General features: G+C 44.8%; 1 protein-coding gene across 1 annotated transcript in view; it reads left to right on the top strand.

Annotated features, from left to right (window-relative positions):
- The window catches only part of LOC143783206 (uncharacterized), a 41,549-nt gene extending 23,668 nt beyond the window's left edge, over positions 1-17,881 (top strand). Inside the window, exons 3-7 of the mRNA XM_077271625.1 lie at positions 2,485-2,517; positions 2,706-2,747; positions 13,096-13,153; positions 13,721-13,796; positions 17,718-17,881. Of these exons, the coding sequence (XP_077127740.1) occupies positions 2,485-2,517; positions 2,706-2,747; positions 13,096-13,153; positions 13,721-13,796; positions 17,718-17,881 (373 nt within the window). The remainder of the gene's footprint in view (positions 1-2,484; positions 2,518-2,705; positions 2,748-13,095; positions 13,154-13,720; positions 13,797-17,717) is intronic.
- The last annotated feature ends 477 nt before the right edge of the window (positions 17,882-18,358 follow it).

Here is an 18,358-nt window from a genome sequence, read left to right on the forward strand (position 1 = left end):
CATCCTGCAAACACTTTTGCAGGATGCGTTTTTTCGGCAAAACGACGCATTGTGACGGAATGCAGTTAACGCTAGTGTGAAAGTAGCCTTAGTCATCAATGAAGCTCAGCCTGAGGTTGGGCTCCATGGGCGATGTCACGATCACAATGCCGGGACGTTATTCCAGCACGCTCACTTTGTAGTTAGTGGTTACTGTAACTTCTCCCTCCTGGCACCAACCCTATCTCAGGAAGCGACTGGCGGAAGGGAGAATAAAGCTTAATTTTCTCACTTTAGCCAATGCTTTCCCATTAAGCCGGCTAACCAGGCTTTAAGCCCCATTAACCTGCAGATTATCCCTATATCTGCAGATAAATAGAGTTTCTCAAGGTGACAAGTTACCCTTAAAGGGACAGTCAGTGCAGAATGACTGTTCAAACTAGGTCCTGCTGCTCGGTGCTTCATGGCGTGGCCAATCATGTACATTCATCTTCCCACCTGTATGTTTTCCATCATTCTCCACCCCCCTCTAGTGTGATTGACAGCTCTGGCTTCATAGAGCCAGAGAAGGATGGAGATGGATGGGAAAGAAGCAGGTGGGAAGGTGTATATAAATGTTTGGCCGCCATGATAATCTGAGCTCCTCTGCTTGGTTTGAACAGTAATTCTGTGCTGACAGAGAACCTTTATAGAGGTGTCCAATACACTTGAAAGATTTTGCTCTGACTCATAACATTGTATATAATGCACCCGGCATTAGATATGAGTATATATCCGTATAATCTCGGCATGATCCTCCTCCAGAGCGGGTCCACTGTGGGTACAAGCAGCGGGCATCCTGCAGTGGACTCACTAGTGGGAAACTATCCTTAAGGTAGTATCCAGGGATTCTGTTAAAGGGAATCTGTCACTGATTTTATGGTATCCTAACTAAGGGTAGCAAACTAATGACAGATCCCCAATCAGGACTCATCATTTGCTGCTGTCAGAAACTTATTTTCCCAATGAGGTAGATTACTAATCTGGTTGATATCACTGTCCTTATATTATATAAAAAAAAAAGTTTATGGTAGCTGTAGAGTGGGCCCCTAGAGTTAATTCCCCTGGTGGGCCCCAGTCCGACCCTGCATGTGGCTATTAAAAAGCACTTTCTAACTTTGGATTTGGTGCGCTGCCTCAACTTTTTTTGGATAAGTATTTACTAGGACTGGTATATACTTGTGAGGCGTCTGCACCATACCTCTTAACTGTGCTGTTTTTTCTATTTTTTATGTAATATATATGTATACAGTACAGACCAAAAGTGTGGACACACCTTCTCATTCAAAGATTTTTCTGTATTTTCATGACTATGAACATTGTACATTCACACTGAAGGCATCAAAACTGTGAATTAAAACGTGGAATTATATACTTAATTTCAGTTGTTTCACACTTTTTTTATGTCTTATATTCAGGGTTCTTCAAAGTAGCCACCTTTTGCTTTGATTGCTTTGCACACTCTTGGCATTCTCTTGATGAGCTTCAAGAGGTAGTCACCGGGAATGGTTTTCCAACAATCTTGAAGGAGTTCCCAGAGATGCTTAGCACTTGTTGGCCCTTTTGCCTTCACTCTGCGGTCCAGCTCACCCCAAACCATCTCGATTGGGTTCAGGTCTGGTGACTGTGGAGGCCAGGTCATCTGGCGTAGCACCCATCACTCTCCTTCTTGGTCAAATAGCCCTTACACAGCCTGGAGGTGTGTTTGGGGTCATTGTCCAGTTGAAAAATAAATGATGGTCCAACTAAACGCAAACCGGATGGAATAGCATGACGCTATAAGATGCTGTGGTAGCCATGCTGGTTCAGAATGCCTTCAATTTTGAATAAATCCCCAACAGTGGTGGGAGTGCTGAGTGTTTTTTCTCTCGCACCCATTGCCTTGCATTAGCGAGTCTCGTCCAAGATATGCAGCAAATCGCAGCATGCTATGATTTTTTTTCTCAGTCCAATTTCAGCTGAGAAAATGAGATGTAACCCATTGAATAACATTGGTCAGAGTGCAATCCGATTTTTTTTTTTTTTTTTATCGGATTGCACTCGTCCGTTTTTCTTGCAAGTGAGTTTGAGCCCTTAGGCCCCCTTCACACGTCTGTAGAAAACAGGTATTGGGAAAACGGTACCGGTGCCATCAGTGTGTCATCAGTATCTCATCAGTGTCATCAGTGTCTCATCAGTATCTCATCAGTGAGCTGTACGTGTTTTACATGGACCCATAGACCTGTATTGACTCTTGTCATCAGCGCTGACGGTAAAATACGGACATGTGAGCAGTCCCACATGTTATACTGGGTACGTGTGGATATCTTCGCCAGTACATGAGAAGATGGATGACACGAGTACATGTGAAGGGGCCGTACACTACGCCAGTTTTTTTCATGCAAAAGTTGTAAATTTTAGTGACCGTTGATCTTCTGTTATCATCTGATACAATCATTGCTAATTGTCTTCCTTACTCTTCTATAGGATGATGTCAGCAGAGGAAGAGGAGGAATTCCTGTAAGTATATCATATAATTGGGATCATTGATTCTCCTAGACTCTCCCTGTAATAATCCACCGCAGAGATGTTCGCTATCAGTCTGCACTGGTTATATTAAGGCTCAATAGGATCATCTGTCTTCCTACTATTTTGGTGAATGTGTAAGAGTAATATTATTCATTCTTTTTTCTTGTCTTTTTCTTTAGTAAATGGATTGAATCAGTGAAGATGTGGAAAATAAAGTACAAGTATGTATCTTACTACATCTCTCCACATCCATCTATTAGTAGTATGTGTAGAATAAGGGGAGGACTCCATAGTGATGGTATCATGACATTACTGCTCTATCACGGGCATTTACAATGTTTCCATATGAAGGATAAAATTGCTTTCAATAATAAAGAATTTAGGCCACGCTGAATTCTTCTTACTGCTCCTCATCCCTTTTCTTCATAGGATAACAATGAGGTTATGAGTAAATTATGGTCAGGCCGGAGTCACACTAGAGAGGACTACGGAGGAGTGCTAAGTGAGAAAAAATCGCATGGCACTCGGACCAGTGTTACTCTATGGGGCAGCTCCCATCATCCGTTGTTTTCTCAGCCGTATTTATTTGTATGTAGAGACCTCTTATATCATTACACGGAGCAAGTTTCCAATGGGCAGCGACTATTTTTCAGCAATTATAAAAATCTTACCTTCAGGTTTTGGGGAACAGATGGTTTACGGAGGTGTTTGAGGATGAGCAGTGCCTCCAGATAATACACAGCCAGGGTTTGGTGTCTTTCACTCAGCTGTATCCCCGAGCTTGCCTGCTCAAATATGGTTTTCACTTGGGGTTTTGCCAGTTGGAGGACTTTCTGACATGAGATGAAGGTAGGGGGTTCATGTTTCAAACTGTGGGTGATAAAAAAGTAGGCATGGAAGTATAAAGTTTTCAAGGAAGGAGTAGAGGAGCTTAAGTAAAACTACCATGGCAGCATTAATCACTGAAAATTATAACTACTGTTAAGTTCAATATTTAAAGCAAATCTCTGTAGGGAACATTAAGTCTAGACCTTATGTGATAATCTATGTGACTTCCCATCTCTACGATGCGTTTTCTACCAACATCATTGTATACGCTCAGAGCATAGCAGTGCTATTAGAGTGCTACTTACGGCCTTTTTCTGCTCTTAGTGGCCTTCTGGTTTGCCTTCTGTTCTATTTTCTTTAACCCTTCTGAAAATGGACCAACAGCTGTTTTACTTTCTTCATCGAGTTTGTTTTGGGCAGTCCTCTGATGATAAAAAGCAAATAAACTGCTTAATATGCCCAAGGTATTTCTTTATTGTATTTCCAGTTGTGTCTGAAACCAAAAACTTGCTGAAATATTCCTCGCTCTTTTCAAAACTTTTAAGAAAGTTGGTAGACACATCACTTGGGTCCAAATAGAATAAAAATTTTGCAACATGGTCCATCTGTGATTAAACATAAATATCCATTAGGGCATACATGTCAAACCCGGGGCCCCTTTCACACTTGTGAATGTGCTACCCATAAATTTGCTCCGCACTGAACCGTGAATGCGCTGTGAATTTGCTGGTGCAGTTTTTATTCACATGTACTTGTGACTGTGGAGAATATTATACAGCTTATGTCTTATAATTGGGCCATTTCCCACCATTATCGGACATGCGCAATAACCTATTCACAAGTGCATGCTTGTCAATACATTTTTGATAGTGTGAATGGACCCATTTAAATCGCGTATGAATTCAGACGCAGCAAATTTGCTTTGAAATTCAGAAGTGTGAAAAGTCCTGCAGGTAAAATCTGCTGTGGCCTCCAATAAAATGACTTTGACATGCCTGCATTAGGGTTTGAATGTGTAAAGAAACTATCAACTACAGGTAACCTAATAGAAAACCACACTTACCATCGCACTGATGCTCGCCTGACCAAACTCCTTACTCAAAAAGTTTCTGAAGCTTTCCAAGAGGGGGTGATCTAAATTATGTTTTTTATAGACCCCAGCAATAGCCAGTCTCCTACGCTGTGGGGTGTGGGAGCTCGGCCTGAAATGTTAGGGCACATGTTACAACCAGCAGAACACCTACTAATATTCATGTGGCTACAAATGGCAGACTAGTAAATTAAACTTACCCAGTGTCTTCAGAAACATCCTCATCACAGATGCTCTCTGCATCTTGGTGGCCTAAAGAGATGTTGAAAATTGCAAATCATTCATTTGTGCATACAGAAACATGTGTTTGGCAGCATGTCATGTGTTAAAGCAATTTCAGTAACTTTTCATTCAGATTGTTTTATGTAACAAAAAAAAGCACACTATTGTTTTTAAAGTCAGGGAAAAAAGGGATTGCACATACGGCCATTATTCCACAAATAGCGGCTCAGGAATATATCAGCCGTGTGAAATCAGCTTAAAGCCGGTTTCATACGTCAGTGTCTCCGGTACGTGTAGTGACAGTTTTCTCTAGTAGCCTTCCACGACAGCGACCAGGAGGTTGTCTCCATACCCTAATGGGGGACAGGAAGCACGAGAGGTTAAAAGCCCCTCCCATTAACCAGTGTCTTTCCTGTCCCCCATGGGGCATGGAGAGGTTTCTGGTGCGCTGCAGCGGCGGCTCTGAGCAGTGTACCTGTATTTCCAAGATGCCGGGCACTAATGGTCGGGTCCCTCGGGGCTTCCTCCTGCGCTGTGCCTCCCGTCTCCCCTGTGATTCTGGGACCGCGTTCCCGGTCCTCCTGTGTCCTCTTGCGGGGACAAAGCTGGCCGGTGTGTGCCCATCCCAGAGGCCTCCCTGAGCTCTCCGGCGTCTCCCCCTCCTGACGCACGCTGTTCGGCGACCCGGAAGTCAGGTGATCCTAGCCACTTCCGGGTCGGCGCTCCTGCACAGGAGCGATACAGGCCAGAACTATGGATCACCGAACGGCGTGCGAGGCACGCTGCATCCTCGCACGCCTGCCTGGGACTACGGAGGGGGAGGGGCGGCGAAATGCCTCGCGCTGGTGCAGGCTTATTTCCTATATAAGCTGCGAAGACGTCTCAGGTAAGCTGCTGTAAGCATGGATTCGTCTTGCCCTGCAGCTGCAGAGCCCAGCGCTCCTCAAGCCCTAGTAAGTGTGGCAGAGATGGGTCCCATTCAAAGGTAGTACCTTATACACCTTCTTACACCGCTTCCTCTCTCTTTGCAGGCAGTGAAGTCTGGCCCTAAAAACATTACCAAACGCAAATGTGCTACCTGTAATGTAAAAATGCCGCTAGATTGGGAGAAAAAGCTGTGCCAGCCTTGTACTGATAACTGTCCGGGCGGAACACCCTTCATTAATTGAGGAGATCCGCTCCCTGGTTAGGCAGGAGGTTCAGACCTCTCTGGCCACGCTCGCCCCACCTCCACCGCCGCCACCATCCTCACCTGGTCCATCACTCCCCAAAAAGAGGAAAATCCAGGAGTATTCTGAGTCAGAGTCTGAAGGGTCTTATACGTCGTCTTCAGTCAAATGGGAGGATGTGTTACCCCATAAATCTGTGGAAATTAGAAAATATCTTTTTTCCTCTGAATACATTGAGGAATTGGTATCTGCAGTGAGGAACACAATGGGGCTAAAAGAGGAATCAGTTCCTCAGTCCATACAGGACGGACTTTTTGGTATACATACTGAAAAACATCCTGGGTTTCCCATCCATAAAAGCATAATAGACATGATCAATAATGAATGGGAATTGCTGGAGAAACGTCTAACAACTCCTCCAGACTTCAAACATCGGTTTCCTCTTGATGAGGATGCAATAAAATGGAACATCCCAAAAATTGATGTTCAGGTGGCTAGAGTGGCTAAAAAAACGGCTTTGCCGTTCGAGGATTCCTCCCAGTTGAAAGACCCCCTTAGATAGAAAGATTGAGAGCCTTCTCAAAAAATCCTGGGAGACGTCTACCTCAGCCCTCAGATTCAACATCGCATCCACCTGTGTGGCCCGCTCCCTCTTCCGCTGGATAGAAGAGCTAGAAAACCACATCTCTCAGGGTACCCCGAGAGAAGAAGTTCTGGACTCCCTGCCTATTTTGCACAGAGCGACTGGTTTCCTCGCAGATGCCTCACTGGAATCTATCCGGGTGGCAGCCAGGTCCTTGGTCCAGACAAATTCAGCCAGAAGAGCTCTCTGGTTAAAGATGTGGAGCGGAGACGTCACTTCCAAAATAAAACTCTGTTCCATTCCCTTTAAAGGTGACTATGTGTTTGGGCCCTCATTAGATGACATCTTAGAGAAAGCCACAGACAGAAAGAAAACTCTTCCTGAACAGAGGCCTCCCAGGAAGTTTTTTTCGAGCCTCCCAGTCCCAGCCCTCCCAGGGTAGAGGAAAAGGAAAAACCGGGAGGTGGAGTTATGCTAAGGGGAAGCCTAAAAACATCCTTATTCCCCAGCAAGCTCAACAAGAAAAGCAATGACTCCGATCCGGTGGGGGGGAGGCTTTCGAACTTCGCTCACAGTTGGCAGAATATCTCCAACAGCCCCTGGGTGGTCAGTGTTATACAACAGGGGCTTCTGATAGAGTTCGATGCACCTCCCCCCAGGATCGTAAGAGTCACCTCCCCGTCATCTCGGGAGACTCAGAAACTGATGATGGCTGGAATTCAGGACTTGCTAGACTCGAGAGCTATCTCCCCGGTCCCGGTGAACGAGCAAGGGAAAGGGCACTATTCCCGTATCTTCATGATAAAAAAGCCTTCCGGGCAATCTCGGATTATAATAAATCTGAAAGCTCTCAACAAAGTTATAACTTACCGCAAGTTGAAGATGGAGTCAGTAAAAACAGCCATCCCTCTAATAGCTCCTCAATCATATATGGCAACAATAGACCCCAAGGATGCCTATTTCCATATTCCAATGCATCCTCGTCACAGAAAATATTTAAGATTTGCGGTCCAATTCAATCAAAAAATCTTACATTTCCAATACAATGTTCTCCCCTTCGGGATCTCGGCCCCAAGGGTGTTTTCCAGAGTCATGGCGGAAGCAGTAGCCCATATCAGGAGCCAAGACATCGCTATAGTGCCGTACTTGGACGACCTTCTAATAATTGGTCCTTCCGCCGAAATTCTCAGAGAATTTCCAAAACTCTGAACATTTTACAGGATTTGGGTTGGATATCAAATCTAAAAAAGTCTCAACTGTCACCATCGAAAGTGAGGAAATTCCTCAGGGTCCTCTTGGATTCAGAGAATCAGAAATCTTTCCTACCAGAGGAACACCGAGTAAACCTGATTTCCAAAGTCTCAGACTTCAAAAAACAACGTTCTCCGACTCTACGGGCTGCAATGTCTCTCCTGGGGTCAATGACGGCCTGTATACAATCAGTCCAGTGGGCTCAAAGCCACTCAAGAGTACTGCAGGCACACATCTTAGAGAACTGGAACGGAAATCCAAATTCCCTGAACAGAAGAATATACACTCCTGGGAAGGTAAAGGTCTCGTTAACCTGGTGGGCGATCCAATCAAACCTGCTAAAAGGAGTAGACTGGGTACAGGATCCTCTGATCACGGTGACAACGGATGCCAGTCAGAAAGGTTGGGGAGCAGTTGTCTCGCAGATCCCATTCCAGGGTCACTGGAATCAAAGAGAAAGTTCCAGTTCCTCCAACTCCAGAGAATTGATGGCAGTGGAGAGGGCCCTCCTGGCGGCCAGCAGTCTCATTATAGGTCAACATGTCAGAATTTATTCGGACAATATGACGACTGTTGCGCATCTAAAACACCAGGGAAGTCCAAAGTTCAACCAGCTGAGAGCAATATCAAACAGAATATTTTGCTGGGCAGAGAAACACCTCCTCTCACTATCGGCAATACACCTCAGAGGGTCAGTGAACATTCATGCAGATCTCCTAAGTCGTCACGACTTACATCCAGGAGAGTGGAGCCTGAAGGCGGACACTTTAAGAATGTTGACAGACAGATGGGGACTTCCCGATATAGACCTTCTAGCGTCAAGTCACAATGCACAGGTCGAGAACTACTTCTCCCTGAACCCCAAAGACAGGTCTCAAGGAGTAGACGCCTTCGCTCACGCATGGAGGTTTCATCTAGCGTACGCATTCCCTCCAATACCGTTACTGGCGAAGACCCTCCGGAAGATCCGGGACGATCAAGTCCAAACTATCCTAGTAGCGCCGACATGGCTGAAAAGAAGCTGGTACCACCTCATAAAAGAACTGAAGGTGGATGGTCCAGTTTTTCTTCAAGCAGAAGATCTTCTCCGCCAGGGCCCCTTTTATCATCCGGAACCACAAAGGTTCAATCTGGCAGCCTGGCTATTGAAGCCCAGGTACTATGGGCTAAAGGCCTTTCGCAGTCGGTAATCACTACCCTACAGAAGTCTAGAAAACCTATCACCAACGCCATATATGGAAGAATTTGGAATAGATTCTCCTCGTGGTGTCACCCTCATAATCCTGACCCTTTCCATCCTAATATCTCCCAGATATTAGATTTTTTACAAAAAGGTTTGGAGTTAGGGCTGAAGCCAAGTACCTTGAAAGTTCAAGTGTCAGCCTTGAGCTCTGTCTTCGATCAAGACCTTGCAAGTCATCGTTGGATAAAGAGGTTTATGGTCACAGCATCAAGGCATTGTCCAAGAAAACAAATTTTTGTACCATCATGGGACTTAAACATAGTTCTAAAGGGCCTTACGGCTCCTCCATTTGAGCCATTGTCATCTTGTTCCTCGCAACTTTTGTCCTGCAAAACGGCCTTCTTGGTTGCAATTTCTACTGCAAGACGAGTGGGGGAAATATAAGCCCTTTCAGTTAGAGAGCCTTATCTTACCATAAGAGATGACTCCATCGTGTTCCGACCTGATCCATGCTTTCTCCCGAAGGTAGTGTCAGAATTTCATCGATCACAGGATATAGTCCTCCCATCGTTCTGTCACAATCCTTCAAATCCGGAGGAACACAGATTTCATACTTTGGATGTACGACGTATAGTGTTGTGCTATTTAGAACATACTAAATCGTTCAGGATTGACAAAAATCTCTTCGTTCATCTTTCTGGCAGAAACAAGGGCAAGAAGGTAGCGAAGAGTACCATCGCCAACTGGATAAAGAAAGCCATTACTGAAGCATACCTAACTCAGAATATTGCTATTCCTGCGGGCCTAAAAGCTCATTCCACCAGATCTATGTCTGTCTCTTGGGCTGAAAGGGCTGGTGCTTCAACAGAGCAGATTTGCAGGGCAGCAACATGGTCTTCCTTGCACACTTTTACTAAGCATTACAGATTGGACTTCTGGTCCAACCGGGATCTTGCCTTTGGCCAGAAGGTTCTTCAGGCTGTGGTCCCCCCCCCCCTAAAAATACAGAATTGGTTGGCATTCCTCCTGGTGGCTGTCGTGGAAGGCTACTAGAGAAAATAGAATTATTCTTACCGTTAATTCGGTTTCTAGGAGCCTTCCACGACAGCATTAATTCCCTCCCGATGTTCTTGGATAATTTTTTTCTGAGAACCTAAAAGGTAACCGGTGCTATGGGTTCAGCTGTAAGTCACTGGTTAATGGGAGGTGGGAGGGGCTTTTAACCTCTCGTGCTTCCTGTCCCCATTAGGGTATGGAGACAACCTCCTGGTGGCTGTCGTGGAAGGCTCCTAGAAACCGAATTAACGGTAAGAATAATTCTATTTTCTCACGTACCGGAGACACTGACACACGTAGACCCACTCAAATGAATGGGTCTATGCACATGTCTGCGTGTTTTCACGGACCATGTGTCCGTGTTGAAAACACATAGACATGTCCGTTTTTCTCTGGCAGCACAGTCCGCAAAGCGTCCCGCACACGTGCACACGTAAAACAGTGTGCACTCTCCTCCGTGTGCAAGTGCCACCACAGGAGAGACAGCGCTACAGTGAGCGCTGTCCCCTGCCTGTGGTGCTGAAGCCGTCATTCATCCCTTCTCACGTGCTCGGCCGAAAGAAGCGCGAGCAGGAGAGAAGGGATGAAAGATCAATATTTTTGTTTCTGTCCATCCTCTGTTTAAAGGCTTCCATTGAAAGAGGACTCACTACCTGCCTTCAATTAAGTCTTCAAATAAATGCTGAATCAGAAAAGTGTGGCACTTCTGGTATTGGTTGAGTGCTCTGGTAGGCACCAAATCCGTGAATAATAAAAATTGTAACCAAGCACTCCACGGGTGATTAATGAGACTTTATTGATAGCAGTCAAGTGTCAGATTCCAGTAAAAAAACAGTGTATGGGCATTTCTTGCACAGCGGTGGATGGCGCTGCTGCTTGCACGCCATTATCACAGGCTGTCTTTCTCTAGGCACGATAATACTAGTACGACTGATGAAGGTCAAAGTTTACTGACCGAAATGTTTTGTACACTGTTTTTTTTTTCACTGGATTCTGACACTTGACTGCTATCAATAAAATCTTAAAATATTCACCTATTTGAGTTTCTGGTTACAATTTTTAAATAAATGCTGGGCATTCATATATTGAATAACATAGATTTCTTACCTTTCTGATGGCTTATCTGAGACGATACAGCCACGGTGTTCCAGAAAATCCACCAAAAATGACTGGGGGTCTGAAAATTTGCTCTTCTTAAAATCAAGAGCGTCAAAAGATACAGTGCTCAATGGAGTGAACAGCTTATATCTGTTTTTCTTAGCCTCGTCCAGGTAATTATCCAGCTCCTCTGATGAAGCAGTTTTTCTGCAAACCAGGTGGAGGTGTTTCCGCAAATGTCTCTGAAGTTTAAAACAAAACTTGCAGAGCAGCTTGTTGATCTCCATCTTCCAGTAGATGCAAAAAAAATATTTGGTACAGCTGAATAATAGCAAGATGCTCCCTCAAGCCCTGTTGCAAAGTGCCATATAGCTGCTTGTATGGAAACCTTCCATCCTCCACCCCTGTGCAAGATAAGGAACTCGCCCTCCCATCAGTCTGGGGCCACACTACACAAAATATTCTCTAAGGCCATGTGCACACGTTGCGGATTTCTTGCAGAAATTTCCTGAAGAAAACCGGAAATTTTCTGCAAGAAATCCGCATTTTTTTTTTTGCGTTTTTTTTCGCGTTTTTTTAGCATTCTGCAAGCGTAATTAGCTTGCAGAATGCTAAAGTTTTCCAAGCGATCTGTAGCATCGCTTGGAAAACTGACTGACAAGTTGGTCACACTTGTCAAACATACTGTTTGACAAGTGTGACCAACTTTTTACTATAGATGCAGCTTATGCAGCATCTATAGTAAAAGATAGAATGTTTAAAAATAATAAAAAAAATAAAAAAATGCTTATACTCACCCAGACATCTCCTCACCGGCGTCCGTTCGTCTTCCTATAGCTGGTCTGTGCGCACAGGGCCTTCCGTGACGTCACGGTCACGTGAGCGGTCACATGACCGCTCACGACCAATCACAGGACAGTGACGTCATCGGCAAGGTCCTTCGCCGCACATCAGCTACAGGAACCGAACGGCAGCGTGCAGCGGTGAGGCGGGAACACTGCGCGGGACATCGAGGGTGAGTATAGGACTATTTTTTATTTTATTTCTTATTTTTTGACCACTTATATGGTGCCCAGTGCGTGGAGGAGAGTCTCCTCTCCTCCACCCTGGGTACCAACCGCACATAATCTGCTTACTTCCCGCATGGTGTGCACAGCCCCGTGCGGGAAGTAAGCAGATCAATGGACTCCTAGGTGTGCGGAATCCCTGCAATTCCGCATTTTTAATGAACATGTTGCTTTTTTTTCCGCTATGCGATTTTTTCGCGGAAAAAATCGCAACATTTGCACAAAAAATGCGGAATACCTTGTAAATAATAGGAGGCATATGTTAGCGTTTTTTTCGCGTTTTTATCACGTTTTTATAGCGAAAAAACGCGAAAAAAAACGCTAAAAATCCTGAACGTGTGCACATGGCCTAAGGCTACTTTCACACTAGCGTCGGGCCGAGGTTACCGGAGAATTTCACCAGAAAAACAACGGCATGCTTTTTTTCCGCATAATGTTAGTTGTTCTCGATTCAATGCAGCATTTCACTTTCATTTTAGGCAAAATGAACGATATTCTGTTAACTAAGTGGTAGGAAGTAGAGAGGGGTCGCAAAATGTTGGTGAGACTTCGTGCTCTCACCCTCTGATATTGTAGCCACGTGACACCGCCATGGAGATATGGTTGAATTTCTCCCTATGGAGAATGCCATTCATTTAGGACTTTGATTTTTTTTTTCACCCTCGTTTTAAGCCCAGGAAGGAACAAGGGGAAATGGACTGCTGGTACCCAGCTCCCGATATGGTAATTTACATGGACCGGGCCTCCTGCTGTGAGAACACCGGTCCTCTAGAGCCACTAACGGCTCATGTTTTCAGGTTTTCCTTAGTATTGTAGAGGTGTTGACTGCATCACCTGGACAGGCAATAAATCCATCTCCTGGGCAACACTAAGGAAATCCTGAAAACATGACCTGTTGGTGGCTCTTGAGGACCGGAGTTGGGGAACACTGGATGGAGATGGTTCAGCCTGTAGTGTCAGTAGTGTTCTAATACTTTATTGTCTGCTTGATTCAATATCATTTCTTGCTCTATTTCTTTAAGGGGTGTTGTCTTCGACTTGAGTAGTGACGGCACTGCCAATCTAGAGGAGGAAGCGGAGGTGAGGATTTGCCTACGGGCATGTCTTATTGTCTTTACTTGCTTTCACACTGCCCGTGAGGAAAGATGGCTGGGAGGCAAAATGTAAGGGCATAAATCACTAACCCAGTGTTGATGTCTATTTGAAGGGCAGACCCTGGGCTTTCTTCCCCTAAAAGGGCTCGTTTTCAGGACTTACAACTGCAGAGCTGTGACCGCAGAGCTTGGGCATGTTTTTTCTCATAGACATGCATTGGAAGCATTTTGGATGGGGGGTCCCTGTTTTGGGCGAATTTCTCTGAATACCAAGTTGCAGCAGGGCGATGGGGGTCTTAAAATTTGTGGGAGACTCTGTACTCTAACCCGATTAAAGACCTAGTGGCGGTGTGCATCAGCCACGGAGATATAATTGTTTAGCTCCCTAGGAAGAATCCCATTCATTTAGGACTTGCATATGTTGATGAGCATGCTTCCTATAATTTATAGCACGGCTTACGGAGAGGCTTCACAATGGCACATGCTCTGATTGATGCACAATTCGAATTGACTCAGATTCCTTGTCCTTATTAAGATGTCTATTGTTTTCTAGGATTATGCACACTCCAATTATGACGTCTCCAAAGTTTCTCCTCAAGAATCATTGATTCCTCTGACTGAAAAAAGAGGTGGGTGTAATCATAAAAGAACATGAGGCCATGGTGTCACATGCAATATTCAATAGCATTTCGTATTGGGTTTCATCTATTTCTGTGGAAAATGGGGAACAAGTAGTGTTCCAGTGAGGAAGAGGTGTTTACCATACAGGTAATGTCCTGCCCACATATTTCTCCACGTTCCCATTTGTTCTCCATCCTCAATCACATTAAGGTACCTTCACACTGAACAACTTAAAGGGACACTGTCACCTGAATTTGGAGGGAACAATCTTTAGCCATAGGGGCGTGGTTTTAGGGTGTTTGATTCACCCTTTCCTTACCCACTGGCTGCATGCTGGCTGCAATATTGTTTTGAAGTTCATTCTCTGCCTTGCGCAGGTGTGTACTATGGAGGACAGAATGAACTTCAATCCCATATTGCAGCCAGCATGCAGCCAACATGCAGCCAGCGGGTAAGGAAAGGGTGAATCAAACACCCGAAAACCCCGCCCCTATGGCTAAAGAGTGTTCCCTCCAAATTCAGGTGACAGTGTCCCTTTAACAATGACATCGCTAGTGATCCGTGACGTTGCAGCGTCCTGGATAGCGATATCGTTGTGTTTGACACGCAGCAGCGATCAGGATCCTGCTGTGACATCGTTGGTCGGAGCTAGAAGGCCAGCACCTTATTTCGTCGCTGGATCGGTGTGTGTGTGTGACACCGATTCAGCGATGTCTTCACTAGTAACCAGGGTAAACATCGGGTTACTAAGCGCAGGGCCGCGCTTAGTAACCCGATATTTACCCTGGTTACCAGTGTAAATGTAAAAAAAACACAAACACTACATACTCACATTCCGGTGTCTGTCGGGTCCCCGGCGTTCTGCTTCCCTGCACTGTCAGCGCCGGCTGGCCGTAAAGCAGAGCACAGCGGTGACGTCACCGCTCTGCTTTACGGCCGGCGCTTACAGTGCAGGGAAGCAGAACGCCGGGGGACGCGACAGACACCGGAATGTGAGTATGTAGTGTTTGTTTTTTTTACATTTACCCTGGTTACCCGGGGACGTCGGCATCGTTGGTCGCTGGAGAGCTGTCTGTGTGACAGCTCTCCAGCGACCACACAGCGACGCTGCAGCGATCGGCATCGTTGTCTAGATCGCTGCAGCGTCGCTAAATGTGACGGTACCTTTACTCTTTCTGTAGGTCAGAAGTCGGCGTGTGTACAGAATTCTAAACATAATAATCGATGCCCTGGAAAAACAGGATGAAGCCAACCAGATGAAAGTATACAGGTCCTTCTCAAAAAATTAGCATATAGTGTTAAATTTCATTATTTACCATAATGTAATGATTACAATTAAACTTTCATATATTATTATAGATTCATTATCCACCAACTGAAATTTGTCAGGTCTTTTATTGTTTTAATACTGATGATTTTGGCATACAACTCCTGAAAACCCAAAAAACCTGTCTCAATAAATTAGCATATCAAGAAAAGGTTCTCTAAACGACCTATTACCCTAATCTTCTGAATCAACTAATTAACTCTAAACACATGCAAAAGATACCTGAGGCTTTTAAAAACTCCCTGCCTGGTTCATTACTCAAAACCCCCATCATGGGTAAGACTAGCGACCTGACAGATGTCAAGAAGGCCATCATTGACACCCTCAAGCAAGAGGGTAAGACCCAGAAAGAAATTTCTCAACAAATAGGCTGTTCCCAGAGTGCTGTATCAAGGCACCTCAATGGTAAGTGTGTTGGAAGGAAACAATGTGGCAGAAAACGCTGTACAACGAGAAGAGGTGACCGGACCCTGAGGAAGATTGTGGAGAAGGACCGATTCCAGACCTTGGGGAACCTGAGGAAGCAGTGGACTGAGTCTGGTGTGGAAACATCCAGAGCCACCGTGCACAGGCGTGTGCAGGAAATGGGCTACAGGTGCCGCATTCCCCAGGTAAAGCCACTTTTGAACCATAAACAGCGGCAGAAGCGCCTGACCTGGGCTACAGAGAAGCAGCACTGGAAATTTTGCATGTCATTCGGAAATCAAGGTGCCAGAGTCTGGAGGAAGACTGGGGAGAAGGAAATGCCAAAATGCCTGAAGTCCAGTGTCAAGTACCCACAGTCAGTGATGGTGTGGGGTGCCATGTCAGCTGCTGGTGTTGGTCCACTGTGTTTCATCAAGGGCAGGGTTAATGCAGCTAGCTATCAGGAGATTTTGGAGCACTTCATGCTTCCATCGGCTGAAATGCTTTATGGAGATGAAGATTTCATTTTCCAGCACGACCTGGCACCTTCTCACAGTGCCAAAACCACTGGTAAATGGTTTACTGACCATGGTATTACTGTGCTCAATTGGCCTGCCAACTCTCCTGACCTGAACCCCATAGAGAATCTGTGGGATATTGTGAAGAGAAAGTTGAGAGATGCAAGACCCAACACTCTGGATGAGCTTAAGGCCGCTATTGAAGCATCCTGGGCCTCCATAACATCTCAGCAGTGTCACAGGCTGATTGCCTCCATGCCACGCCGCATTGAAGCAGTCATTTCTGCCAAAGGATTCCCGACCAAGTATTGAGTGCATAACTGAACATTATTATTTGATGGTTTTTTTGTTTGTTATTAAAAAACACTTTTATTTCATTGGACGGGTGAAATATGCTAATTTATTGAGACAGGTTTTTTGGGTTTTCAGGAGTTGTATGCCAAAATCATCAGTATTAAAACAATAAAAGACCTGACAAATTTCAGTTGGTGGATAATGAATCTATAATATATGAAAGTTTAATTGTAATCATTACATTATGGTAAATAATGAAATTTAACACTATATGCTAATTTTTTGAGAAGGACCTGTAGGTGCAGAGTCCTGTGAAAGTACTTTTACAAGGGATGATTTATCATACTGTCACCCACATCTAGCACCTAGATTGTCAATGAGATTTTAGCATCAGGCGACTTTACACACAACCATTAAGCAACTGTCGCTCAGTAGTTGGTGATGAGCAATTATCGTTCCAGTTGTGCACAGCCACACACCGGCCACTAAACGATAGTCCCTCACATCATGCAGGGTTGGTTTGTTGGACTGAGGTCATGCTCCGGCCAATATTTAATTAGCACACTGGCTGGGGAACACTGCATTAGCACTGTGAGGTTTGTACCACACTCCGGTATATATGACAGTTCACCACATATCATATATACCGGAGCGTTGAAAGGGTTAAACACCTGAATGCTGCCACTGCTGACCGAGGCTTCCTGCAGTACATCAGGACCTTTAACACTCAGAGATCAGTTGATCTCCGACATCATTGAAGGTCCTGCAGGAAGCCTTGTTGAGCAGCGGTGTCGTTTAGGTGAGTAAAGCCACCCTTTGATAAAAAAATAAAAAAGTGACAATGAACACTGAGCAACTTCTAGATCAGCCATCTTGGGCAGTAATATATAGGCTGTGTGCCTTCAGAGCAAAATCCATCAGCACAGAATACATTAAAGTTGTTCACTGACAGGGGCAGCAGGAGGTGGTAAGAGAGGTAATGAAGAAGAAAAAAAAAATCAGTTGGACAAAAACGTGCACATGTCCACAGCCAGGCTGTCTGCACTAGACCCTTGTGATTGCAGGCACAGACATCTCAGAAGCTCCCAGATAACACAGGAGATAAGAGTTGGTGTGTAGAAAACATAGCTATGCACAGGGGGTAGACATTACATTTTTATAAAATAAAATGGACAAACTCCACATAGCACATTTTTGTACACCCCTCAACTCTTATGTCCATTGCTATCTTCTACCATTGTGATCTGACTCGCAGCCTATAAGCATCTTCAACTATAGTATATAATGTGTAATATTTTAGGTGACAATGTCGCCGAAGTGCCATACCAGACACATTCACTATGCAGAATGCTGCAATATTGATCACATTTTTCTTTTCTCCCCAGTTCTGATACCGATTCACAAAGGGGCAATAATGAAGATGGAGAAAGGCAGCTATGTAAAGCAGAGGAATAAGAACAAATATACTTTTATTATGTTTGCTTCTCTAAATAAAATGAAGTTTGCTTTGGTTTTGTGCCCTTTTCTATACTATAGTGGTGATATATAAATATAATGAGTCCATGTCCGCATGTGGCATTGCAGAGTAAAGTAAACATAATATTAATGTGCAGCAGTATATAGTATGATGTAAACCGATAAAGGTCCTTAGTGATGAGGTGACCAGAGGTTACAGAATGCTATTGCAGCCATGGTGTCCGATGAGGTTATTCTCATATGTGATGTCCTCGTCACATACCTGAAAAAGGAGATGAAAGTAGAAAGGTCCTGGATAATGTGACAGTGCATGCAGTAAGGCAACTCACTGGCAGCTATGTGATTCCAGCTACACGCCAGCTAACGTACTTAATGCCTAGTGGGGAGTGAGAGGTGCTATAAGGACAGAGCACCAGGAGGCCACGAATACAAAGATGGTGGCCTTACAAACCCCAATACCATTAAGCAAGTCCTCTGTAGCACATATCCGGGGAGTTGCGGTAGATCCTTGACAATCTGTATGATGTAAAGTACCACCTGTACAGCAGCT

Source organism: Ranitomeya variabilis, chromosome 6, assembly GCF_051348905.1.
Source record: "Ranitomeya variabilis isolate aRanVar5 chromosome 6, aRanVar5.hap1, whole genome shotgun sequence".
NCBI lineage: Eukaryota > Metazoa > Chordata > Amphibia > Anura > Dendrobatidae > Ranitomeya > Ranitomeya variabilis.